Source organism: Delphinus delphis, chromosome 15 (genome assembly GCF_949987515.2).
Source record: "Delphinus delphis chromosome 15, mDelDel1.2, whole genome shotgun sequence".
Lineage (NCBI taxonomy): Eukaryota > Metazoa > Chordata > Mammalia > Artiodactyla > Delphinidae > Delphinus > Delphinus delphis.
In genome coordinates, this window is record NC_082697.1 from 52,941,810 (window position 1) to 52,967,580 (window position 25,771).

Sequence of the window (25,771 nt, forward strand, 5' to 3'; positions counted from 1 at the left end):
GTGGACTTGTGACTGAGGTTCCTGGAGACCATTGCGCTGGGAGCAGGGCTGAAGCCCCTCTGTGAATTTCCCTTTTGAGGTGTACTGCAGCCTTAGTAACTGACTTCCCCCTTGCTTGCAGCTTCACAGCCCTCAATGCCAGTAAGGAGAAGAAGAAAAAGAAGTATTCTGGGGCTTTGAGCGTTAAAGAGATGCTGAAGAAATTTCAGAAGGAGAAAGAGGCTCAGAGAAAGAGGGACGAAGAGCATAAGCCCGTAGCAGTCTCATCGGTGGAAGCTCAGGGCCTGCGGGAATTGGAGGGCGCCTCTGACCCTTTGCTCTCGCTCTTCGGCTCCACTTCTGACAACGACTTGCTGCAGGCAGCCACAGCCATGGACTCGCTGACTGATTTGGACTTGGAGCAGCTGCTCAGTGAGTCTCCAGAAGGAAGCCCCTTCCGCGATATGGATGATGAAAGCGATTCCCTTGGGGTGGGACTGGACCAGGAATTCAGGCAGCCCTCTTCCCTTCCCGAAGGCCTGCCTGCGCCCCTGGAGAAGCGCGTTAAGGAGCTGGCTCAGGTATGGTGACATGGAATGGCCGGGCTCTCCTGGAAGTAGTTTGGGCAGTTGATGCTGGTCCCGAACCACTCAAAGCTCGTGGCCTAGAGCAACCCTTAGTCAGTGGGCAGTCCCAGTGTCAGCTCTTCCAAGCTTTCTTCTCATCCCAAGTGAGGGAACAGTGGACTCTCTGCCTGTCAGGCATCATTTCTCAGCCTTTCATGGTTCCTTCACTCCTGGAGAATTTACTGTCTTCTGGAGAGATTTTCTCTTTTCCTACTTTATGCCTGTCAGAGTATCTTTCCTTTTGTATGATAGACACTAATGTTGGCAGCAGGCAGCTGAGGCAGAGATCCATCTTTTTAGTAATCTTCTGAAGGTTTTGAAAATTCACAGAAGTTTGCCGTCATATGTTAGACATGGGGCAATGCTTAGTTGCCACTGGGTTTAATTGCTCCCTGGACTTGCATGTCACCTGTGTTAGGTAGTGATTACAGGAATTCTAAATTGTGCTAAATAAGAAGGAGCTGAACCATAAATGCTGTCCATGCCCCATGTTAAAAACAATAACAGTCTTCAGAAAATAGCAGACACTGCTCCTGTTTTCCTCCTGGTGATTGGGAATTGATCCCTAGAGCACTAAGGACTGACAATTCGGTGATACATGAATTCTGACTATAAACCAAGCACGGGTTGTTAGTTATGATGACTTTTAGTTAAAATACCGTTTTACCGTAGACATCATGACTTGTGACACAACTCTGGTGGCACTTACATTCTATAGCTTAAGTTTTAAACCAGTGATTCAGCATCTCTGCTGTGTATAATATCCCTTGTGTTTTAGGGCAGGGTGAAATGTTAACCACTGCTACAAATGATTTTCTCACTTCCAAAAAACACTTGAACACAACATGTGAAATAATTCAAACGTCTGATTCAGAGCTCTAGTTCATCCTTGTAGAACATGCACAGTATTCTGTTGGAACATAACCATTTAAATGAATTATGCCATGTCAGGATTCAGAGTATATCTTAACAGGATGTTAAGGTGGAAATAGTTGAGTCTGAACTTGGCATGTTTGAGCATGTCCTGTGCTCTCTCTCAGAATTTATGTTAAAAAACATTATTCCTTATTCTTTTCAATCCTCTGGTTTGTAATCAAATTATTTTGTAGTTTCTGAAATTCTTGTTGAGTGAGCTGAGTAAGATCTGTGTGGCAGTAGCCAGTCATTTTTTAGAGAAAAGTAAAAATGGCTCTTGGTTGTGTCCCTATTCCCACCAAAGACTGTGTTCTAGTCTGATAACTTAGACTCATTATTTCATTTTCTTGGGAAAGATAGACAAATCTAGTGGAAACAGTGGTTTAACGTGAAATGGCATTGGGTTGTGATTTGAGAAAACCTCGCTTTCTGGAGTCTCTTGGGGGGACAGTGAGCAAGTTGTCTTCCTTGGTGACTGCCAAGTCTCAGTTGTCTCTTGGGCACGGTGGAGACACAGGGTTCAGAATCCCATAGGTAGGGTAGGCTCGGGTCCTGGTGAGGAGGTGGTGACCAGGAGGCATACTGGCTTGAAAATATGTTCAGATGTGAAATTGATACTTCAGTCATCACCTGCCCCTTCTCCTATAACAGCATTAAGAAATTTGGGAAATGGAGTGGTAAATGGGTATTACCCACCATCCCGCCAATCTGAAAACTATTTTCAATTTACATATCCTTTTCTAGCCTCTGTATATATGTATTTATGCAGTTGTAATTATAGTTGTGAATAATTTCCTGGTTTTTTCACTTAATAAATATTATTTATAAAGATCTCATTACTTTTAATGGTTGCATGAAAAAGAAGGCTTAATTTAGAAAGTTACTTAATGCCACTCTAAAGGATCCCCAGCTGCTCTGTTCCCACCAGGGCCCTGCGCTTGGGGCACTTGGAGCCTCCTGCATGTGTGCACAAGTGCTCTAGACCCAGACCCTGTTGAGAGTCTTCTGGCAGAGATTCCTCCCAGGGAAAAAACGCCTATGTACACAAAAAATGCATATAATTTCAAAAGCCATGCATGGATATTTGGATCCTTAATAAGAGGCCCTGTCATTGCATTTTAAAAATTTAAATTAAACTTGATGTATATAACTATAACATTAGTAGTGTTTATGTGTTTCTCACTTTATTTTTCACTCCCCTTCTTTTTCTTTTTTACCCTCTTCTTTTATTTTTGTAATAGTTTGTTTAGATTTTAAATCTTGGCCCTAGAGGATACATGTATCAGTTTCTACCGCTGTCTAAAAATCTACCCTGCCACCCCCAAACTCGGTGGCTTCAAACAGTGACTCATTTCTCCTGACTGTGGCCAGCGGTTCGTCTTCTGGTCCTGCCTGGACTCGCTCTCGGGGCTGTGTTCATCGGGCAAGATGGTGGCTGGCGCTGGGACAGCCAGGATGGCAGGACCTCTCTCTCCTCCCTTCTTTCATCCTGGGCTTTTTCAGGGCATGACAGTCTCAGGGCAGCATTTCAGGAGGGAGCTGTAAGGTGGAAGCTGTAAGGCCCTCATGATCTAGCCTTAGAAGTGGTATGCACCACATCTCTTCTGCCACAGTGTATTGGTAAAGCAAGTCACCAACTAGGGGCCACCTCTCCGTGGGGGAATGCATGTACTAGGAGGCGAGGAATCTGTGGTCCTGTTTGCAGTCCACCACTGTACTTAAGCAGATTCTATTCTTACATGTATCAGTTTCCCTGGGAAAAGTTTTTGCTGTTGGAAGCAGAAATTAGATTTGACTTCTAACTAGATGTGATACTTAAAACTTTTAAAAAAACATTTGAAAATTTATGTATGTTAAAGAGGTACTCTAAGAGGGCGACCTTGGATACTCCAGAATTGTTACTGTTTTCTTCTCATGTTAGCTCATTTTCCACTTCTTACTTCCTTGTACTGTACATTTTTATGGGCCCCAGGGAACCCAGTGGTTTGATTTGATGTCCTTACCCCTGTCTTCTCTTAATATGTATTGGTTGTGTCTTTTGTCTTGATTGTTGAAAAGTTCAGGTATGTTGCGCCTTCAGTTTACTGTCGTGATGTGGTTTGGCAGCTACTCAGCCTGCTCCATACAGATGACCAGCTCTGTTTTGGTCCTCTTCAATCCAGCATAAAATGGAAATGATACCGATACTAAAAATAGAAAAGAAACAGAGACCCCCATGTCACCCACCATTCTACCTGCTCACTGCTTACCCTCCTATACAGTTAGAACCCTTGCATTGCAAAACCAGGGAGACGTAGATCCAAGGAGAATAAGGTAGAAAAAAAATAACAACCTGTTTGGTCTTTGTAAAAAAGAAAATCATGCCAGATTTCATTCTATTCAGCAAAAACAGGTACAGTATATAAGGTGGTGATCTCAGTGCTGAAAGGCTACAAGTGGCTCTTCTTATAATGAATAAAAGAACTCATTGAAAGGCTATTGGAACTATTGTAAATCAGCATGATCTGGCTGTTTGGTTTAACTTCATTTCCTAGTTAATCTAGGACTGACTGATTCATACAATTCCTTGGGCAAGGGTGTCTGTCTTTAGGGTTGAGGGATGTCACTTCTTTCTGGCAGACTATCAAACATATATCCAACTGCTCTTTTAATTAGATTTATTTTAAATTTTATCTCTGAGGATTTTGTTTTATACTTGACTAATTATCTTCAGTATAAAACCAAATCCTCAGAGATACTGGTCTACAGGATTCAAAAGACATCAGAAAAAAAAAAAACACATTTCAAAAGGCATCAGGAAAAAAAAACTTTAAAAAATTTTATAGCCAGAAAGCTTCTGAAATGGCTGATATCTAAAGATAAAATTTGATTGGCGGGAATGCCCTGGAGGTCCAGTGGTTAGGACTCTTCGCTTTCACTGCCAAGGGCCTGGGTTCAATCCCTGGTCAGGGAACCAGGATCCCAAAAGCCAAACAGTGTGGCCAAAAAAAAATTGATTGGAAACCTGAGCTGTTGATGGCTCTGACAAACAGGCATTTGAAATACGTGTTAATTAGGCTGAATTAACATGAAGGTGCTTCTGCATCTTATAACTAGCAGTGTATAAGCTACAGCAACAGAATGACTCAGTTTTGTTTTCTCTCAAACTGAAGTCATAATCCCAGTACATTAAAGGTGCCACAGTGGATTCCGAATCCTCTGACAGTATAAGAAATGGCAAGTGAATGGGTTACAGTGACGCCCTTTCTTTCTTCCCTTTCCACCTGCTATCTCAGACCTCTGTGCTCTCCTCTAGCCATGCTTGAGTTTTGCATATCCTCTGCAAGTTTTGTTTGGTTCTAAGCTTTTCTTCCTCGAGTTTTCATTCTTTCAGTGATAATCTGTTCATTTGTTTGTTCATTCATCCACTCAGCTGACATTTACTAAGTAGCTATTATGTGATAGGCAGCTGTAGGAAATATATTGAGTTAGATTCAGTTCTCCTTCTCCATGAGCTTGTTATACAGATGGACTGGTAGCCATGTAAACAATGGGCTATGGGACAGAGCAGGATGAAATAAGCTCTGTCATGTTTGGATGGCCAACTAGATGGTCAGGTGAACAGCCAGACTTGAGGAAGTGAAAAAGGAGCTCCTGGGGGTACATAGGAATCGGACTGGAGGCAGCAGTCTTGGCCAGCCTCATGGGAGAGAAGGCCTTATAGTAAGCCAGGGCACAGGGCTGAGGATGGGCAAGTTGTTGGATAATGAAGACTCCTGGTATGTGGTGGGAGGGGCTGGAGTGGATGGCTGGGGCCAGATCCTAAAGGACCCTAAATGCCAGGTGGAGGAGTTTGGGTTTGATTCTAGGCTTGGGAAGGGCTGCCAAAGGGTTCTAAAGAAGAGTGGAAGGATTTAAGAAGGGTGGAGTGCTGTTATTAGAAGTAGGGACACAGGAGGAGGAAGAGCAGAAACTAGTAGGTTAGGTTTTGGACAAGTCAAGTTTGTATACCACAGGGTCGTTCATTCATAGAAGTAATTTAAGATTCTGGTCCAGAGCTTAGAAAAAAGTGTATAGAGTAGGTTTAGATTTGAGAGACCTGTGTGTGTTTATGTTATTTTGAAGCTGAGGGGGAGACATTATCAGGTGAAGAGGGTTCTAGATAGAACCTGGGAGCCCATCTGCAGCTAAGGAGCTAGTGGAGGAGACAGGATATAGTCAAGAGGTCAGGAGAGGACCCAGAGGATGCAGTGAGAGGAAGGCCAGTGGGGCCAGAGGAAGGTGGGTGTTTCAGAGGGTTGATCAGGATTGATCATTTCATTTAAGACAATCACCTTATTGTCGTTGTTTGCCATCATTGTTATATATCAAGCCTGAAATTTTATTTTGCTTAAAGACTTTGGACCAGCAACTCTTGGGTTTAGATCAGTGCTTCTTGACCCTCTGCATGCTAGTCACCAGAGTTACTTTTAAAAAAGTACTGACGCTTAGGCCTCTTTTAAGGAATACATTATTCCCCAGAGATTCTGATGTGATGGGTCTAGGGTGGGGAAAGCTGCCAGGTACTTCCAGTGTGCAGCCAAACAGAGAACCACTGGTTCAGGCTTTTGCAGTTTGCTTTCCTCACTTGTGCATTTGGTGTCCTTGTTGCCCACTGTGGTTGCTTCAGGAGTCTCCAGGCTTGCCATCCAGGGCATTATTAACTGTGTACTCACTGGAAGCAAAACACTGTATAGCAACCAGCTCTATCTTGTGTTAATGGGTAGTCAAGTGTGTTAGTCATTCCAGTGGTCTGAGTAATAGAGTTCATGATATACCCTAATTAGATTATGAATTTTCAAAGAATTATAGCCCTTAAATGCTAAAGCAGCATGTTATTATTGTTGCTATTATTACTATTATTATTATTTTGTTTGCTAAAGACCTTCAAATACTGCAGGTTTGTTAAAGTTCTTGATTGTTTTGTACGGTAGATGTATGGAGATTCCAGCTCACAGTTTAGATGATAGAGTGCTGGGCACAGGAGTTAGCTTGCTGGCTGAATCAGATGCTTCATGATTCCCTTGACTCTGATTTTCTTTTATGTGCCTGTTGTTTCAAGTCCTGGGAAGAAGGGACAGTCCGTAGATGCTTCAGGAGCATGTGAAAAGAGCTGGATGTACCACTTCTGGAGCATACAGAGATCATAGGTGAACTTAATCTGGGATTAGGGCTGAGTAGGGAAGGGCATGGTGAGGATTTTATCATCAGGTGTTCTGTAGGCCTGTGGGTGAGTGTGAGGGCCTTGCAGGGAAAGTGCACTAACGGATGTTACTGTCTACTGTGAACCAGGCTGCCAGAGCTGCTGAGGGAGAGAGCAGACAGAAGTTCTTCACCCAGGATATTAATGGCATCCTTTTAGAGTGAGTATGTTGTTTCTTTGTATCTGCTGTTACCATGCGTGGGTTCAGCAGGCTGGGGGAAATTGGGAGTACAATTCAGCTATGTATGGGATAGGAAAGCACTGATGAGATTTTTAAAAATTGGTTTTTATTTATTGTTATTCTTTTAAAAAAGGTCAGGGGGGAATTCCCTGGCAGTCCAGTGATTAGGGCTCTGAGCTTCTACTGCAGAGGGCATGGGTTCGATCCTTGGTTGGGGAACTAAAATCCCGCATGCCGCTAGGCAAGACCAAAAAATACATACATACATACATACATACATAAATACAAAAATAAAAAAGGTCAGGGGCGGGGGACATCAAATGTTTGTCTCTAGGAAATGGTAGACCATACTAATCTTAGGCAGCAGACATTATTAGAACATTGTAATACTCATGGCGTGCTGGAAGAGGATTTTGTGCTAAGCGTGAGATGAGAGGAGGGAGAAGGCGTTGCTTGCCCATCTCTGGGAAAAGTAAGAGACAGCTTGGTGCAGGCAAGGACCTGACCTCCTGGGGCACTCCTCAGCATACCTGGTCATTCTCCTCTTATTCTCACTCTTGCTCCCAAGGCCATTGCTCATCATCCCGTAGCCCGTCTAACAAACACCCGAACCTCTGAGACATCACACTATATGAATTGGATTAAAAAGCAAAAAAAAAAAAAAAACCCCCAAAAACGCCACGTGTATAAATCCAAACCAGATTCTTTGTACCTGGCCTGCCAGCTTTGCCACCTTCTCTCCTGGTTGCATCATGTAGCAGAGGAAGCTTATTGCTCAACAGCTGAGGATTTTGCACATGTAAGAACAGTTGTGAAGACTAGGAAATATTCTAGCAAAGGACCTTGCCTGGCCAGGATGGAGACTGGCCACTTGGGTCAGGGAGCACCTGAGAGTCAGCACAGATGAGGGGTTTGTCTCCTGGAGCGTGCCAGATACAGAGAACTCAAGGGATTGAAGACAGACTGTGTTCTGCTCATCTAGATGGGGACGCTGGAGGGTTGAGGATTTCCCTGACCACCCTAGTCAAGGGAAAATCTGCTGGAAAGTATTTCCTGTTGACCCCAAGTAACTCAATTACCTTCCAGTTTGAAAGCATTTATGTTTTCTTTGTTTATGAAACTCAGAAATTCAGACCTTGTTCTTTTGGGCTCTGTTTTCTTGACACCTTTGACTTGGTCTTGTCTTTGACCTGAGAGCCTTGACCCACTCTACCTAGCCAAGTTTATTGGGTCTGGTGACTGCTGGAGGTCTGTTGTGCTGGCTGCTCAGTTACACTGTGACAGGCAAGTTAAGGCTTGGCCTGCTCTTGGCTCCTGCAGACGAAAGGAGCTGTGGTGAGTAACTCTGCTCTGTTCTTCAGCATAGAGGCGCAGACCCGGGAGCTGAGCAGCCAGACCCGTTCTGGGGTATATGCCTACCTTGCTTCCTTCCTGACCTGCAGCAAAGACACCTTGGTCAAGCGCGCACGAAAACTTCACCTCTGTGAACAGGTGGGTGACTTTGCAGTGGAGCCCCTTGGCTTCGGAGCGCAGCGGAGTGGGTGATGGAGTCTTTATAGTTGCCACATCTGCTGCTGCGCTGCCTCCGTGCGATTATTCCTATAGTGTGTGCTCAGTGTAAGAAGTGATGCATAAACCAGACTTATGTCCTGCTCTCTGCAGGGGGGGCGTCTGAAGGAGCCTATCCAGAAGCTTAAGGAAGCCATTGACAGGGCAATGGCAGAACAGATGGCCAAGTACCGGGATGAATGCCAGGCACACACGCAAGCCAAGGTCGCTAAGTAAGTGTGTCCCATCACTCCCTTCAGCATTCTGACCTCCTTTTCTTAGAAGTCCTGGGGGGTGGGGGGAGATGGTGGGCAGAAGGAAGCAGTTCTGCAGTGACCTTAGAGTCCCACCTAATTCTTTCTATCTCCTAGGATGCTGGAAGAGGAGAAAGACAAGGAGCAGAGAGAACGGGTTTGTTCTGATGAGGAAGAAGATGAAGAAAAGGGGGGCAGGAGGATAATGGGACCCCGGAAGAAATTCCAGTGGAATGATGAAATCAGGTGTGCCCAAACTGGGACCTTGCCTCAGTGGAGGGTTTGTGGGGCCAGTGTCTGAGCATGTTCCCGTATTTCTAATGAAGGTTAGAATCATTTACTTTAATCAGGGCTGCTGAAAGCACGTGATTGAAACCTTGAAGAAGCATTTGGGGTAGTTTAAAGGTTCTGACTTCTGCCTACTCTTCAGGGAGCTACTCTGTCAGGTGGTGAAGATCAAACTGGAGAGCTATGACCTGGAGAGGAACAAGGCCCAATCCTGGGAGGACTACGTGAAGGCGTTTCTGGATGCTGAGGTCAAACCTCTCTGGCCCAAAGGCTGGATGCAGGCCAGGTGAGGGCCCGCGAGCAGCCAGTGTGGTCAGTGTGATCATAGGGTGGAGCGTTCTTGCGATAAAGAGATGTCTGAGTGATTCTTTTGCACCAGGCTCCAGAGCCCCACCCTCAGAGAGTCACCGGCTAGTGAACTCGACTCTGATTTCACCTGAGTGACTGGGGGCTTCTCTGTCTCCCTTAGAAGAGGGACGTTATCTGTGGGGTTTTGTCTTTGTCATTCTTTATCCCACTTCAGTTCAAAGTTGGCTGTATGCTCATCCCACTTCAATCTGCCCTTTCCTGAGATAATGGCTCCTACTAGAAGAAGTTGAAAGACAGATTCGTGTTGGGAACATTTTAATGTTCTGAACAGAATTCTTATTTGCAACTGGCAGGGGTGACGACTTCTTAGAGTTAAGTGCCAGACTTTCCTCACAGGCTACTTTCTGTTATATAGCTTCCCACGAATGGACTATGTCTGCAATACACAGAGAAAGTTACCTGGAACTAGTGTTCTTTAGAAGAAAAAATTTTTTTTTTTTGGTGGTAAAATACACTTAATGTAAGTTTAAAATCTTTTTTTTTTTTTTTTGCGGTACGCGGGGCCACTATTGTGGCCTCTCCCGTTGCGGAGCACAGGCTCCAGACGCGCAAGCTCAGCGGCCATGGCTCACGGGCCCAGCTGCTCCGCGGCATGTGGGATCTTCCCGGACTGGGGCACGAACCCGTGTTCCCTGCATTTGCAGGCAGACTCTCAACCACTGCGCCACCAGGGAAGCCCAAGTTTAGCATCTTTAAGTGCACAGTTCAGTGGTATTAAATACACTCACATTGGTATGCAACCATCACCACCATCATCTCCATCACTTTTTTCATCTTGTAAAACTGAAACTGTACCCATTAAACACTAACTCCACATTTCCCTCTCCCCACAGACGCTGGCAGCCACCATTCTTCTGTTTTTATGATTTTGACTACTTTAAGTACCTCATATAAGTGGAATTATACAAAGTGTTTGTCTTTGTGTCTGGCTTACTCCACTTAGCATAATGTCCTCAGAGTTCATCCATATTACAGCATGTGTCAGAATGTTCTTCCTTTTTAAAGCTGAATAATGTTCTACTGTATGTATATGCTTTGCTTATCCATTCATCTGTTGATAGTACTTCTGTTGCTTCCACATTTAAGCTATTGTGAATAATGCTGCTATGAACATGGGCATACAAATATCTCTTCAAGACCCTGCTTTCAGTTCTTTTACATATATACCCAGAACTGGAATTACTGGATCATGTGGTGATGTTGTGTTTAATTTTTTGAGGCCTCACCATAATGTTTTTCATAGCAGCTGTTATCTTTTTACATTCCCACCACCAGTGCACAGGGTTCCAATTTCTCCACATCCTCACCAACACTTTTTTCTGTTTTTTTGGTAGTAGCCATCCTAATGGGTATGAGGTGGTGTCTTGTAGTTTTGATTTGCGCTTTGCTAATGATTAGTGATGTTGAGCATCTTTTCATGTACTTACTGGATATTTGTATATCTTCTTTGGAGAAATGTGTATTCAAGTCCTTTGCCCATTTTCTAATTGGTTTGCTTGTTTTTTTGTTGTTCAGTTTTAGGAGTTCACTATATATTCTGGATATTAATCCCTTATCAGATACATAAGTTACCAAATATTTCTCTGTTCTGTGGGTTGCATTTTTACTCTGTGGATAGTGTCTTTAAACCTAGATGAAATGGACAAGTTCCTAGAAACACAAAACTTACCAAGACTAAATCACAAAGAAATAGCAAATCTGAATAGACCTATAACTATGTTTATTGTTTATTCTCTATTTTGCTTATTTCTGCTTTAATCGTTATTATATCCTTCATTCTGCTAGCTTTAGGTTTAGTTCTTCTTTTTCCACTTCCTTAAGTTGTAAGTTAGGTTGTTGATTTGAGACCTTTCTCGTTTCTTTTTTTTTCTTTTTAAAATTAATTAATTTTTGGCTGCATTGGGTCTTCGTTGCTGCACATGGGCTTTTTCTCTAATTGTGGCGAGCAGGGCCTACTCTTCATTGCAGTGCGTGGGCTTCTCATTGCGGTGGCTTCTATTGTTGTGGAGCACAGGCTCTAGGTGTGCGGACTTCAGTAGTTGTGGCATGTGGGCTCAGTAGTTGTGGCACACAGGCTTAGTTGCTCTGTGGCATATGGGATCTTCCTGGACCAGGGCTTGAACCTGTGTCCCCTGCATTGGCAGGCGGATTCTTAACCACTGTGCCACCAGGGAAGTTCCTAAATTTCCCCTTGTCACCACTTTTCACTTTGTCCCATAGGTTTTAGTATGTTGTGTTCTCATTTTCATTTGTCTTTTAAGTATTTTCTAATTTTCCTTGTGATTTCTTTGATCCATTGATTATTTAAAAGTGTGTTCTTAAAAGTTGTTTTTGTCTAGTGTATCTGCCACTTGTTTTTTTCTCACAATTTTGTTAGTTTTCCAGTTTTCCTTTTGTTATTGATTTCTAACTTCATCCCATTGTGTACAGAGAAGATACTTTTTATGATAGCTGTCTTTTATTTGTTTATTTTTTTAGCATCTTTATTGGAGTATAATTGCTTTACAATGTTGTGTTAGTGTCTGCTGCATAACAAAGGGAATCAGCTATATGTATACACATATCCCCATGTCCTCTCCCTCTTGTGTCTCCCTCCCACCCCTCTAGGTGGTCACAAAGCACCAAGCTGATTTCCCTGTGGATAGCTATCTTTTAAAATCTACTGAGAGTTCATTTGTGGCCTCACATATGGTTTATGCTGGGAAATGTCCCATGTGCACTTGAGAATGTGTGTGCTGTTGTTGTTGGGTAGAATGTTCTGTATCTGTTGTTGGGTAGAATGTTCTGTATCTGTATCTGTCCAGCTTTTATTGTAGAACTGTTTATTTCTCCCTTCAGTTCCGTCAGTTTTTGCTTCATATATTGTATTTTAATGGTCTGTCAGGTGCATGAATGTTTATAATTGTTATATCTTCTTGCTGTATTGAACTTTTTATTAATATATAATATTTTTCTTTATCTTTTGTAACCTTTCTTGATTTAAAATCTACTTTGTCTGATATTAAGATAACCACCTCTGCTCTCTTGGTTATTACTTGCATGGAGTATCTTTTTCCATCCTTTTACTTTTAATCTGTTCTTGTCTTTGGATCTCAGGTCTTTGGCTCTTTTTTTTTTTTTTTTTTTTGGGCTGCGTTGGGTCTTTGTTGCTGCACATAGGCTTTCTCTAGTTGTGGTGAGCAGGGGCTACTCTTGGTTGCAGTGTGCAGGTTTCTCACTGCAGTGGCTTCTCTTGTGAGGTGCGTGGGCTTCAGTAGTTGCAGCATGTGGGCTTAGTGGTTGCGGCTTGCAGGCTTATTAGTTGCGGCACACGGGCCCTAGATTGTGTGCGCTTCAGTAGTTGTGGCGTGTGGGCTCTAGGGCGCGCAGGCTCAGTAGTTGTGGCTCGCAGGCTCTAGAGTGCAGGCTCAGTAGTTGTGGCACACAGGCTTAGTCACTCCATGGCATGTGGAATCTTCCCGGACTAGGGATCGAACCCATGTTCCCTGCATTGGCAGGTGGATTTTTAACCACTGCGCCACCAGGGAAGTCCCAGGTCTTTGGCTCTTGTAGATAGCATATAGTTAGATCATGCGTTTTATCTTTTCTGCCAGTCCCTGTCTTTTGATTGGAGTGTTGAATCATTTACATTTAAAGTAATCACTGGTACGAAGGGACTTACTTCTGTAAGTTGATCAACATAACAAAAAACTCTGCCCCCTTAACAGCTCTGCTGCTGTCACAAAAGTACATTTTTATACATTGTGTGCCCCAAAATATAAACTAATAGTTTTTTAAATGCCTCCTAAGTTTTGTAGAAGACAAGATGTGGCGTTACAAACCAAAGTTACAGTAATAATAGCTTTTAAACTAATTTTTTTTAAAAAATATTTTATTTATTGGCTGCATCGGGTCTTAGTTGCAGCACACTGGATCCTCGTGGCACGCGGGCTGTTTGTTGCAGCACGAGGGCATTTCTCTAGTTGTGGCGTGTGGGCTTCTCTCTAGTTGTGGCACGCAGGCTCCAGAGCACGTGGGCTTTGTAGTTTGTGGCACGTGGGCTGTCTAGTTGAGGCGCACGGGCTCAGTAGTTGCAGCATGCTGGCTTAGTTGCCCTGTGGCATGTGGGATCTTAGTTCCCCCACTAGGGATCGAACCTGTGTCCCCTCCATTGGAAGGTAGATTCTTAACCACTGTACCACCAGGGAAGTCCCTTAAATGAATTTTTTTTCTTGAAATGTATTATTCTCTTAAATGATGTAGAAAACAAAAAGTGTGGTTACAAACTATTGTTGTTATAACACTAGCTTTTCTAATGGTCATGTATTCACCTTTTTGAGATCTTTATTTGTGCATGTAGCTTTGAGGTGCTGTCTGGTGTCCTTTCATTTCACCTTTAGGACCTTTGAGCATTTCTTACAGGGTAAGTTTTTTTTTTTTTTATAAATTTATTTATTTTATTTATTTTTACTTTTGGCTGTGTTGGTCTTTGTTGCTGCACGCAGGCTTTCTCTAGTTGTGGTGAGTGGGGGCTACTCTTCCTTGCGGTGTGCGGGCTCTTGATTGTGGTCGCTTCTCTTGTTGCGGAGCACGGGCTCTAGGCACGCGGGCTTCAATAGATGTGGCACGCGGGCTCAGTAGTTGTGGCTTGCGGGCTCTAGAGCACAGGCTCAGTAGTTGTGGCGCATGGGCATAGTTGCTCCATGGCATGTGGGATCTTCCCGGACCAAGGCTTAAACCCCTGTCCCCTGCATTGGCAGGCAGATTCTTAACCACTGTGCCACCAGGGAAGCCCTACAGGGTAAGTTTTTGATCATGAACTCCTTCAGCTTTTATCTATCTGGGAATGTCTTAATTTGTCCCCCACTTTTTTTTTAATTGAAGTATAGTTGATTTTATCTCCCCCACTCTTGAAGGTCAGTTTTGTCAGATATAGGATTCTTGGTTGACAGTATTTTTCTTTTAGTACTTTGAATATATCAGCCCACTGTCTTCTGGTCTTCAGAGTTTCTGATGAGAAATCTGCTGATAATCTTGTTGAGGATCCCTGTGTGTGATGATTCAATAATATCTGGGTGCTTTCAATATTCTCTCTTTGCCTCTGGCTTTTGAAAGTTTGATTATCATGTGTTTTGGTGTGGGTCTTTTTGAGTTCATCTTACTTGGAGTTTTTTAAGCTTCTTGGATGTTTATATTCATGTATTTACACTTACATTGTTTGTTTTCACATTTGGAAAGTTTTCAGCCATTATTTCTTCACTATTCTCTGTGCCCCTTTCTCTGTCTTCTTTCTGGGATGTCCATGCTGTGCTGGTGTGTGCTTGTCTGCTTGATGCTGTCCCACAGTTCCCTTGACTCTGTTCACTTCTCTTCAGTCTTTTATTTCTGTTTCTCAAACTCGATAATCTTCATTGTCCTGTTTCACGTTCACTGTTTCTTTTTTCTGCCTGCTCAAAACTGCCTTTGAATCCCTCTACTGAATTTTTTTTGTTAATTTATTTATTTATTTATTTTTGGCTGCGTTGGATCTTCGTTGCTGTGTGTGGGCTTTCTCTAGTTGTGATGAGCGGGGGCTACTCTTTTGTTGCGGTGTGCAGGCTTCTCACTGCAGTGGTTCCTTTTGTTGCGGAGCACAGGCTCTAGGCGTGTGGGCTCAGTAGTTGTGGCTCACGGGCTCTAGAGTGCAGGCTCAGTAGTTGTGGTGCATGGGCTTAGTTGCTCTGTGGCATGTGGGATCTTCCCGGACCAGGGCTCGAACCTGTGTCCCTTGCATTGGTAGGCGGATTCTTAACCACTGCGCCACCAGGGAAGCCCTGAATTTTTTTTTTTAATATTTATTTGTTTTATTTATTTTATTTTTGGCTGCATTGGGTCTTAGTTGCAGCACGTGGGATGTTCTTTGAGGTACACAAGATCTTTGATGCACCATGGGCTTCTCTCTAGTTGTGGCGAGCAGGCTCAGTAGTTGCAGCACACAGGCTCTCTATTTGTGGCGCACAGGCTCCAGAGCACGTGGGCTCTGTAGTTGTGGCATGCGGGCTCTCTAGTTGCGGCTTGCATGCTCATTAGTTGTGGCACGTGGCCTTAGTTGCCCTGTGGCATGTGGGATCTTAGTTCCCCAATCAGGGATCAAACCTGCATCCCCTGCATTGGAAGGTGGATTCTTTACCACTGGACCACCAGGGAAGTACCCTCTACTGAATTTTTCACTTCAGTTACTATACTTTTCAGCTCCAGAATTTCTTTTTGGTTTCTTTTCAGGTTTCCTGTCTCTTTATGGATATTTCCATTTTGTTCACATGTTATTTTCTTGACTTTCTCCACATCTTTCTTTAGTTCTTTGAGCATCTTTAATACAGTTGTTTTTGTCTAGTGTATCTGCCATTTGGTCTTTTTTTAAAAAATTAATTTTATTTATTTATTTTTGGCTGCATTGGGTCTTCGTTGCTGTGCAAGGGCTTTCTATAGTTGTGGCGAGTGGGGCTACTCTTCATTGTGGTGTGTGGGCTTCTTGTTGCTGGGGCTTCTCTCATTGCAGAGCATGGGCTCTAAGTGCGTGGGCTTCAGTAGTTGCAGCACGCAGGCTCTGTAGTGTGGCTCACGGGCTCTAGAGCGCAGGCTCAGCAGCTGTAGCACACGGGCTTAGTTGCTCCGTGCTGCCATTTGGTCTTTTTCAGGGACAATTTCTGTTGATTTGTTTTTTCTCCTTTGAACAGGCCATATTTCCTGTTTGTTTGTATGCCTTGTGAGTTTTTGTTGAACACCAGACATTTGAATCTAATATTGTGGTAACTCTGGAAATCAGATTCTCCCACTTACATAGGGATTGCTTTTTTTTATATACTGTTTTTGCTTATTGGTGGTGGTTGTTGTTGTAGGCTGTCGCTGTGTTGAGGATCAGCCTGATGTGTGAACTTAATGTGTTACTCTTAGGTCATTTCTGAGCTTTTTGCTGGTACACGCAGTCACTTTCTAATTTTTCCCATGTAGGTAGTTTTTTTTTTTTTTTTTTAATGTCTGACACCAGAAAGGGGAAAATCAGAAAAAGAAGGAGGTTAAAAGGTGGTGCCAGCCCTTTAAATCCCCTGGCAGTCACTTCAGCCTGAGGTGCAACAACAGCTGTGTGCACCTCCCACCTCTGTGATCAGAAGCAGTGATCAGCCATCAGAGCACAGATCCCTCATCTCTGGAGACCAGGGTCCTTTTTGCCCACGCTTGTTTCCACAAGCTGTGTGCAAGCTGCTCCAGGAATACCTGCACAGGCCGCTGGGTGGGGGATGGGCAGCTGCTACTATGTTGAGACCTGAAATTAACCACAGTTTACTCATCTAAGTCTTCCCCTGGAAGTTGTAAGCTTTGAACAGCCTCTAGAGTTACCGAATAGTTCCGTCAGATGGATTCTGCCAGTGTAATGTTGTCCAGGTGGGCAGACCATTCCTGGTGCTTCCTAATCAGCCGTGTTCCCAGGACCCTCCCCTTGGAGCTAGTGAGTGTTCTTGGTTGGGCAGGCCTTTTCTTGTCTCAGTGTCCCTTTAAATAGAATTGCTCTTGTCACTTACAGATTGGACTCCTGAAGGTACATAGGGGAGGGCATAAAGAAATTTTTGTTGTTTCTCTGGGAAAAGATAATGCCATGGGTCACTTCACATTTTTACTTTTGGAGAGAGATGAGAATAGGCAGTAAGGAAAGTGCTCGTGACTTTAGGGAAAAATCACTGTGAGAGGTTTGGGGGCAGACCCATAGCTTGTTTTGGTGAATTCTAGCTCCTTGGCTTTCAGGTGGCCAGTGCAGCTACTAAGGCCCTCTCACCAGCCCACTGACATTTAATGAGTGACAGCCACTGAGTACCAGGGAGGTGGCGAGGCTCTGGAAGCAGAGTCTGCTTTCAGGGGGCTTGTGCAGACTTCCCAGTGTTCTCTGTTTGTTCCAGGACTCTGTTTAAGGAGAGCAGACGAGGCCACGGGCACCTGACGTCAATCCTGTGAGTGTCTCAGTGTTTTCACTTGTCAGGACTACTGGCATTTTTATCTCCTTCGTGGATCTCCTCTGAACCTTTCCTGTGTTCATTCCTTTGAACAGGGCCAAGAAGAAAGTAATGGCCTCTTCCAAAATGAGGATGAAGGTGAGTCAGCCTGCCCAGGTCACATGTCATCTTTTCTCATCTCTCTGCAGCCATGCTCCTGGCAGCTCATTGAACTTTGCTGGTCTTGTAGATAGCTCTTTGGGATTAGGTTGTACCAAGAGGCAGCCTGGCCCACAGGAGTGGCCTGGGGTCGACAGGGCAGAGACCCGAGTCGGGCCACTAGTGCCCTTCAGCCCCAGTTCTAGGAAACAGCACCCACCTGGTCAGTTCCTGGGGTCGTTGCAGGGTCATGTGAGGTCCTCCTGACAGCCCTCTGAGGAGTGATGAGCTCTTGCAAATGTGAAAGTGTCACATTGTGAATTGTCCTAACCTCTTATGGAAGAGCACCATCCTAGTGAAGAGCAGGTGAGCCTGGATCTGCACCAGGCAGGGCGGGAGGCTTTGTCCAGTTGACTAGCAGACGCGGAGGGGAGTGTGACGATTGGAAACTAGAGACTGTGAGATGACTCTGATGTGGCAGAGATCTCAATGTAGTAAAAATTGCCATTTCACCAAAATTCTTGCCAGTTCCTGAGGCTTTGTAGTGCACTTCACCATACCTGAACAGTCCGAGGGAACAAGCATGCAGATCAGTTATTCCTAAGAGTCTGTTGAGCTCCTCCAACATCCTTAAGACACACTGCACCAAGTGCTTGGGAGGCGGGAGTGACAGGACAGACGCTGTTCCTGAGCCCACGGAGGAGACAGGTGCCAGGGAAACCAAGGAGGGAAAGAAAACTAAGGCAGTTCCCCTGCCCCATGTCATTCTCTGATTGTGGCTAGGAGCATTGAGGTAGTGTGAGGGCCAATAGGGAGAACATCTCTTTGCTCGAGTCTTGTAGTTTTTCAGAAACAGAGCGAAGAGTTTCCCTGTGGAGGTGTGTGTGCATGCCTGGGTCAGCCCAGCCCCAGCCCCAGGCGTGGGCAGAGGGTGGCGGGGTTGCGGCATTTCCAAGTTCACGCATGCCTGGCACCTGCTCCTTTCTTCCCTGGCTTTGTGATCACACAGGAAAGCCCGCTGCTTTGTCTTGTATTCTCATGCGTATGTCCTGTCAGCAGGGCCAGTGTTGGCATCTTTGGACATTTGTAAACATCGGCCTTTCTGCTTTCCTTTAGGAATCATCGACTAAGCCTGATAAAAAGGTTTCCGTCCCATCAGGCCAGATTGGCAGCCCCCTTGCTTTGCCTTCAGAACACCTGGGAGGAGGCCTGAGCATTGGGGCTGCAAACAGGGAGCTCTCATCCCAGGCATCTGGCAGCCTTGCTAATCCTGCTCCTATCAACGTGGAGGACTCGTTGGATGGAGACTTGATCCGTAATTCGGCCTCCTCATTGGAGGCTGTGTCCAAGGAACTGGCTGCACTGAATAGCAGAGCCAGCGGGAGCTCTGAGTTCACACTGCCTGCACCCTCAAAAGTGCCTGCAGAGAAAGTCACAGGTGTTTTATGTACAGAAGAAAAAAGGAACTTTCCGAAGCCCAACCCTTCTTCTGCCCCACCACCCTCTAGCTCTCTGCAGTCACCCCTCAATTTTCTGGCTGAACAGGCTCTGGCACTGGGGCAGTCCTCTCAGGAGAAAAAACCGGAGAGTTCTGGCTACAAAGAACTGTCCTGTCAGGCTACCCTCAGCAAGGGCCTGCCAGAAGTGCAGCAGTCCAAAGCAAAGCACCATAGTTTGCCACGGACGTCTCACGCACCCCAGGCAGGGGCTCCTGTGCCCAGCCCCCAGGTCAAAGTCTTTCATGCAGGCACTCAACAGCAGAAGAGCTTCACCCCCCCAGCTCCGTTTGTCAGTAAGCTTCAGGGCCCAAAGCCTGCCTCCCCTCAGTGTCACCGTTCCCTCCTCCAGCTCGTCAAGACAGCTACCAAAAGCCAGAGCTTCCATCCTTCCACGCCAGTGTCTTCAGGAGGCACACCAGCCTCCAGCAGCAGCTCTCATAAGACCCCAGCCTCGTCCTCCACTGCCCTGAGCCATCCAGCAAAACAGCACTCAGCCAGCTCTTCAGGGCCATCTTACAAGAACAGTCCCTTTGCCGGCTCTATCTCCAAGCACGGGGTTTCTTCTGGCAGCTCTTCCTCTGGAGGAGCACCAGTCCAGAGCTCTGCTTCTGGGAACTTGCTCCCTGCTGTGCAGCCTCCTTCCACAGGACAGTCCGCCAGCCGACCCATCCCAGGCTCTGCAGTGAAAAAACCACCTATTTCCCAGAAGTTGACCCTGGTGGCCCCTCCAGGTGGTCCAAATGGAGATTCTAGTGGGGGGACCCAGGGAGTGGCCAAGTTACTCACCTCCTCCCTGAAGCCCAGTGCGGTGAGCAGCGTGACATCGTCTACCTCCTTGCCAGTGAGTACCTTGAAGCAGCCCTCCCCTTGTGGGCCTTGTGGGCAGGGCTGCTGGCCTTGCTGTGGTCAGAGAGTGAGATCTGACACTGAAGGTCAGGTAGGAACAGAGCCCGGAAATTGGAAGGAGGACTGGGCTTTCTGTTTCCAGGTTTCTACTTTTCTGGTGGCAGGACTCCCAGGCAGAGCCTGAAACTTCTCCTTGGGAGGACGAATGGAGGGAAAGGACTTTGTCAGCACCATGTTTGCAGGGAGGCTATGGATCTGGATGGCATAGAATGAGCTAGAAAACTTTCTTTTCATAGCCTCCTGCCTGTCCATCTCTCCAAACAAGTAAATGAAATGCATACTGTCTCTCAGATCATTAGTTATGTGGAGATATTCATGCCCTAGGAAGATCAGTACCTTCTAAGACTGATCCTTTGATTGGGTTTGGAAAGACTCTGTAGGTCAGACAAAGGCGATTTGACAGAGTCCAGTGGTTTATGAGGTTTGCCTGTAGGTGATTACAAGAAGTTTGGATGCAGGTCGGGAAAATGAGAGCGAGCTTATTTTTTTCTCCATTTTTCCAATATATAAGACAACCATGTGGTTGCAAAGGACAGAACTATAGAAAGGTGTGTTGAGCAAAGTTTCGCTGACCTGTGCCCTCCTCCTACACACCCCCTGTAACTGTTCCTTAGTTTCCAGGTTTTTCCTGTTTCTTTCTAAAAACAAAGATTAATACTTACAAATGTGTGTGTGTGTATGTTTTATGGATATAAGTATACACGTACACATATTCCTATATACTTATATTTGTGGGTATCCTTCCTTTTCTTTCTTGCACAAGGAAGGCATATTTAACACCTGCATTTTAAAATGAACTCTGTTCTGGGAGCCCTTCCATGCCAGTTCACAGAGACTGTCTTCCTCCTCCCTTTGGGGCCGCAGTGGAGGGTGTTCCTTCACAAGGGGTGGCTTACGTGCATGTGTCCCCCCAGGTATGCTAACAGGTTTGGTTTGTGAGTGAGCTCTGTATGGGGCTGGAGTGCTGATCCCTTTGTGTGCTTCCTCCCCAGAAAGGAACGAGTGGGGCTGTGCTGCTGACCAGCTCCTCACCCTTAAATCTACTGTCTTCATCCTACAAGGCAGGCAGCCCAAAGCTGCCTGGGGCCTTGAACTCGAACCCCTTGGGAATTATCTCCCAGCTCCCCCTCCACGTAATCTCCTTTAGCGCTGACTCCTCCGCTAAAGCAGGGGTCTCCAAGGATGCCATCGTCACAGGCCCTGCCCCTGGGACGTTCCACCACGGCCTCGGCCACAGTAAGTGTCTCCTTCCTCCCCACACTGGAGGTAAAGAAGGTGCCCCAGTGCCTCTGTGTGACCCACAGGTTCTGTTGTTATGTGCTGGGTTCCTGTGTTTGTCTGGTGTGTAATCGTGGGCAGCCTTCCCGGGGACCCTGCTGAGCCACCCCCTTGGGGTTTCCATCCAGAACCAGTGCAGTAGGTCGCCTGGGGCTCTGGAGCACCGAGGCTGCTTTCCACTCCTGTCTTCAATGTGTGTGCTTTGTTCTTCTCTCCCTTCCTGTTTCCTCTCAGGTCTCCTGGCTGGCTTGCACTCCAGCCCGCCCCGCGGAGCACCTCTCCCACACGCTGCCGTGTCTACCCACATCCCACAGAGTCTGCCAGGTAATTTCCAGGTGGTCAGAGGGCCACACGCACTGTGGGCCATTCCCCTCCCCCATCAGAGGCCTTGTCTGCTGCCAAGGACGTAAGTGTCTGCCTCTCGTTGTCATGTTGTGTGGGTTTGTCCTCTGAGGCTCGGCTCTGTGGGTACGCAGACTGAGGGACACAGGCTCTGTCTACCGCTGTGACATCTCCCGGGTCAGCCTTGCCCTCTGTGATCACAGAGGAAGTCATGATGGCCACAGGCATCATGGCTGAGGAATTCCCCACCCATAGCTCAGCATTTTCTCTTTAATTAACAAAAACTAGAGGGGTAATGGTGCTGATTTCCCAAGGGCTAGTTGGGGCACTACCGGCCTTTAGGTTCACACTGCTACCCCTTCTAGGGGGTACCAGCTAACAGAAGACTCTAAATTTAGTTTAAGTAAAAGGGAAAGTCCAAGTAGCAGCAGCAGGTGACAGTGGCAAGGCTTTGGGAGGGACCCTTTTCCCTGATGTCAGCATGTGTCCAGGAGAGGAGCAGCTTTCTCTTCAGTCCAGGTGTCAATGCAGAGATTTGGGATCACGACGTGACTGAGGCAGCATTCCCTGGGTCTCCTCTCCATAGAGCAGTGCCTTTCAGAAAGGGACTGGCCTACGGCCCTAGGTTCATAGCTGTGAGAAGATGGCCCTGAGCCAGCACCTGCACAGTGAGTGGTCTGCCTTGCCCTGTCCTGGGACCTTGGCCCTTAGGCACACGTAATGCAGTACTGCTGGGAACCCTCACGGGATCTCTGTTTTGGCCTGCTGCTCTTCTTACTGCTCTAGACCTGTTCCAGAAACGACCTGGGGGCTACATTGCTCAAGGGAGAGCCATTCTTGAGGAAGCCGAGCCTGGGTAGCCCTGGTGGACGGGTCCTGGGTAGATGTAAGGCGGGGAGCTGCCCAGCTGGATGTGCCTGGGACCTGCCGTGCTGAGAGCTTTGGTCCCGTGTCCGCCTCCAGATGTGCCGTGGGTCCCTGGCCCTGTGTCCTGAGGCTGACACGTTCATAGTGACTGCCAGAGGCCAGCTGGGTGCAAGAATGGACTGTAAATCCCCAAGATGGAAATGTTGCTTTCTCAGAGAAAGAAACGGGGGTGCTAAGCCTGTATCAGCAGTTACTCCGTTTTCCTCTGGAGAAGCAGTCAGATGCAGGGACTCATTCCGCAAGCTGGTGGTCACAGAGCCGTCCAGGCGAGAGCTTGTGGCTGCTGAAAGATTGCACTTTCTCTGCTTTCCGGAACACTCTTTCAAACAGAAAATAATTGAAGAGCCATTGAAAACGTGACCATTGATCTGTGGTATTTTCAGCAAAAAAGGGAAAAGCGTTTTCTTGTACCATTTCCTACCTGTTTTTCCGCTGGGTGTTGAAATGCTATCTGAAAAGCATCTATGCTAAAACAGGCTATTTGAATATCTCTCTTTTAGACATTCTTTGCGTTGTAGGATTACACTGAGTGATTGTCAGTGAAAAGCTGTCTGCTTGTTCCAGCTGTGACTTGTATCTGCTTTGCTTTCTTTCCCACGTGGACTCAGAATGCTAGTGCCTTTGAGCTTGTCCTTTTAGGACCTGAGTGTCTTTGATGGTGTGGATGCTCACTGTGCTTTTCAGTCCTCACTATGGAGTCCGGCTCTGCCTGGGGATGACAGCTGTGGCTGAGAACTGGAGTGGCCCGTGTTGCACAGCAGAGCCGCGGTTCTGTGAACACGGTGCTCAGCCAGCAGCTGCCCTCCCAGTGCGCAGCACTCTGCACCACTGCAAGGAGCAGCACACTCAGATAACCTGCCAGCGTGTCCGGCTCCTTTGAGCCTTAGAACATTCAGTGTTCAGGGGCTTTTGCTATTTAAGAAGTGATCCCCTTGAGGTTTGGTTACTGCTGCCTTAAGGGAATCAGAGATCCTGAAAATCTTAGGCTCTGTTTTTGCTTACTCTTTTTCAGATGCTTCTCAGCTTCATGGGAAAGGGCCCAGTGTGCCACGGAAATTGTGACTTTCAAGGGAAAGGCTGGAAGCTGAACGAGTAGGTCTCGGAAGTCGGATAATAACTATGCTCTTTCTGCCATTGATTTTCTTCTGGAGAAGGCGTGAGTGCTAAGTGGAGCGTCTCTTGGCATGTGTGATGTGCCTTCAGTTAGGCGAGCAGCCCCGTGCTTCTCTGGAGGCCCTGACCAGCCTGGTGCTCCAGGCCTCTCGCTCTGTTGCAGACAATCGTCGGAGGGGCAGCGCTAGGCTGGGGAGTGCGCCGGGTCGTGTTCAGAGCTCTGGTGGCGGGGCAGAGCAGGTGGCGCGGCGCACCTGTGCTTCACATCTGCCCGACCCCCTCACATTTGGTCAGAGTACCTCATGGCACCCTACTGGTCGGGGCTCCTTCTGGCCACAGTGGGCTCCCTGGATGGTCACGGTGTCCGTCCATCCTCAGGCTGTGTGCTCAACAGGACAAACCCAGGTAACATCACAGCTGGGAGATGTACCTTGTTCTTTGAAAAATACACCCAATGTGTGCTCATCGTGGGGGCCCGTCTCTCCACTGAACATGACAATGAAGCTCTTTTAGAGAAAAGACCTTTGTAGATTCAACAATTGTGGTAGGATTTTTAAAGACACTTATTTTTGGCTCAGTTTTCATCCTTACCATTAAATGCATTGGATAGAATGGGACTATTCTTCGCAAGTCATGTTGTTCCTAGGAAAACATAATTCCAGTGCCTTTATGGTGGAGCAGAATTAGACACACATCCATTCAGCCCTCTGAGTGGATCTCAGATGAAGACCTTTTTTAAAGATATGTCTGTATTTAAGACATAGTTTGAGTTTTTTATGGTTGCACATCATAATCTGTGCCGTCCTGACTTGAAGGTCATCTGGGCCCACAAATCCCAGGTCCCAGTTCAGCCAGGGCCCCCACTTTGTTTTTCCAGAGTTCATACAGGTGGACTGCAGAGCCCCAGAGCCCTTCTTCATCTCTTCGAGGGCCAAGGATATGAGGGGTTCTAAGTCGCAGGTAGACATTCCAGTTTATTTAAAAACTATTCTCAGGCAGAGCTGCAGGAACAGGCCTCTGTGAAGCATCTGCCATGTAGAAGCAGGCCTGGAGGTCCTGGCTTTCCAGGCAGCAGGGCTATGCATTGACTTCAGGGTGATATGCTGACGAGCTTGGAGAGCACGCCAGAGACAGATTGGGACAGTTACCCGGAGCTCAAGTCATCCCACTGTTCCCACTCACCCAGTGGCTGCTTCACAAAGATTTTTACGGCACTTGCCTGTCCTGTGAAGTCTGAACTGACTGCTCTAGCTAAGTGATTTCTGATACGTTGAGAGTAAACAGCCTCCTCAGAATGTACGCCTGTGTGGAGACACGGGCAGCTCTCTTGGTTCCTGACTCCCAGGTTACAATGCTTGGTAACTCACGATTCACACAGAGTTTGCTTGGTTTCCAGGGGGAGCAAGACCTCTGCCAGCTAGTCGGCCAGGCCTGTGCTCTTTTTTACATAAAAACCAACATGTGTTTCACATTGGGCTAAGTGGATTCCTTATCCCTTTATTATATCTATTTTTTGCAACTTGGGTTTCCAGTTTACAGAGTAGTCTTAGGTAGTAGCAAAAGAGCCAAAGAAGAGATTTGTATTGCTGAGCTCAGAGCCGCGCAGAGGCCGTCCGTGAACGCTGAGCAGCAGGAGAACACCCTGGTTCCCTTCCCTGCAGTGCTCCCTCCTCCCCGAGCACCACTGAGTGTGCGGCTGGAGCAGGATACCCTCATTCTTAGGAATCTAGTGATGCCTCTTGCCTCAGGGAAACGTTTCTTTGATGGGGAGTTTATGAGGTTTCTTTTCCTTGTTGATGCTTTATTTGTGGTAACGAAAGAGTGAATGACTTAAAGAGCCACGGCAAGGCAGGTCTGTTGGCGGAGCGGGCTCGTGGGCCACGGCGCTGCAGGGCTTTTCTTGCCGGCGTTTCTTGGGTGTGAAAGGGCTGTGGCTTTCATGCAGCGACTATGTTGGTGTTGGGGGTGGTGTGGAAATTGTTAATCTTGTATAAAACCACCCAATAAATTGTTTCAAGGTTTCCAAAACATCATTTCTCATTTATTTCCTTTTACCATATTTGCAAGTAATTCTTTCTCCCATAGGAGCTGGTATGTAGGGAACATTCATTTTGGCTAAAAGCCAAGAGGGTGTTGGGGACTAAGCCTCACATGCAAAAGAGGAAGAAACACACCATGATATTAGAATCAAGCCACCAGGTGTTTATTTTTGCACTATAAATA

At 46.4% G+C, this 25,771-nt stretch overlaps 1 protein-coding gene across 3 annotated transcripts in view; it reads left to right on the forward strand.

Moving 5' to 3' along the window:
* UBN1 (ubinuclein 1) overlaps positions 1–25,450 on the forward strand; it is a 36,813-nt gene extending 11,363 nt beyond the window's left edge. The window contains exons 7-18 of one of the 3 annotated variants that reach the window (XM_060031693.2): positions 122–560; positions 6,831–6,901; positions 8,284–8,413; positions 8,585–8,703; positions 8,842–8,970; positions 9,155–9,298; positions 17,292–17,342; positions 17,441–17,483; positions 18,600–19,823; positions 20,881–21,124; positions 21,401–21,490; positions 23,448–25,450. In XM_060031693.2, the coding sequence (XP_059887676.1) occupies positions 122–560; positions 6,831–6,901; positions 8,284–8,413; positions 8,585–8,703; positions 8,842–8,970; positions 9,155–9,298; positions 17,292–17,342; positions 17,441–17,483; positions 18,600–19,823; positions 20,881–21,124; positions 21,401–21,490; positions 23,448–23,497 (2,734 nt within the window). In that variant the 3' untranslated portion in view covers positions 23,498–25,450. Of the gene's footprint in view, positions 1–121; positions 561–6,830; positions 6,902–8,283; positions 8,414–8,584; positions 8,704–8,841; positions 8,971–9,154; positions 9,299–17,291; positions 17,343–17,440; positions 17,484–18,599; positions 19,824–20,880; positions 21,125–21,400; positions 23,428–23,447 lie in introns of those variants that run through there. The other 2 variants (XM_060031691.2, XM_060031692.2) reach the window with 2 other exon arrangements.
* The last annotated feature ends 321 nt before the right edge of the window (positions 25,451–25,771 follow it).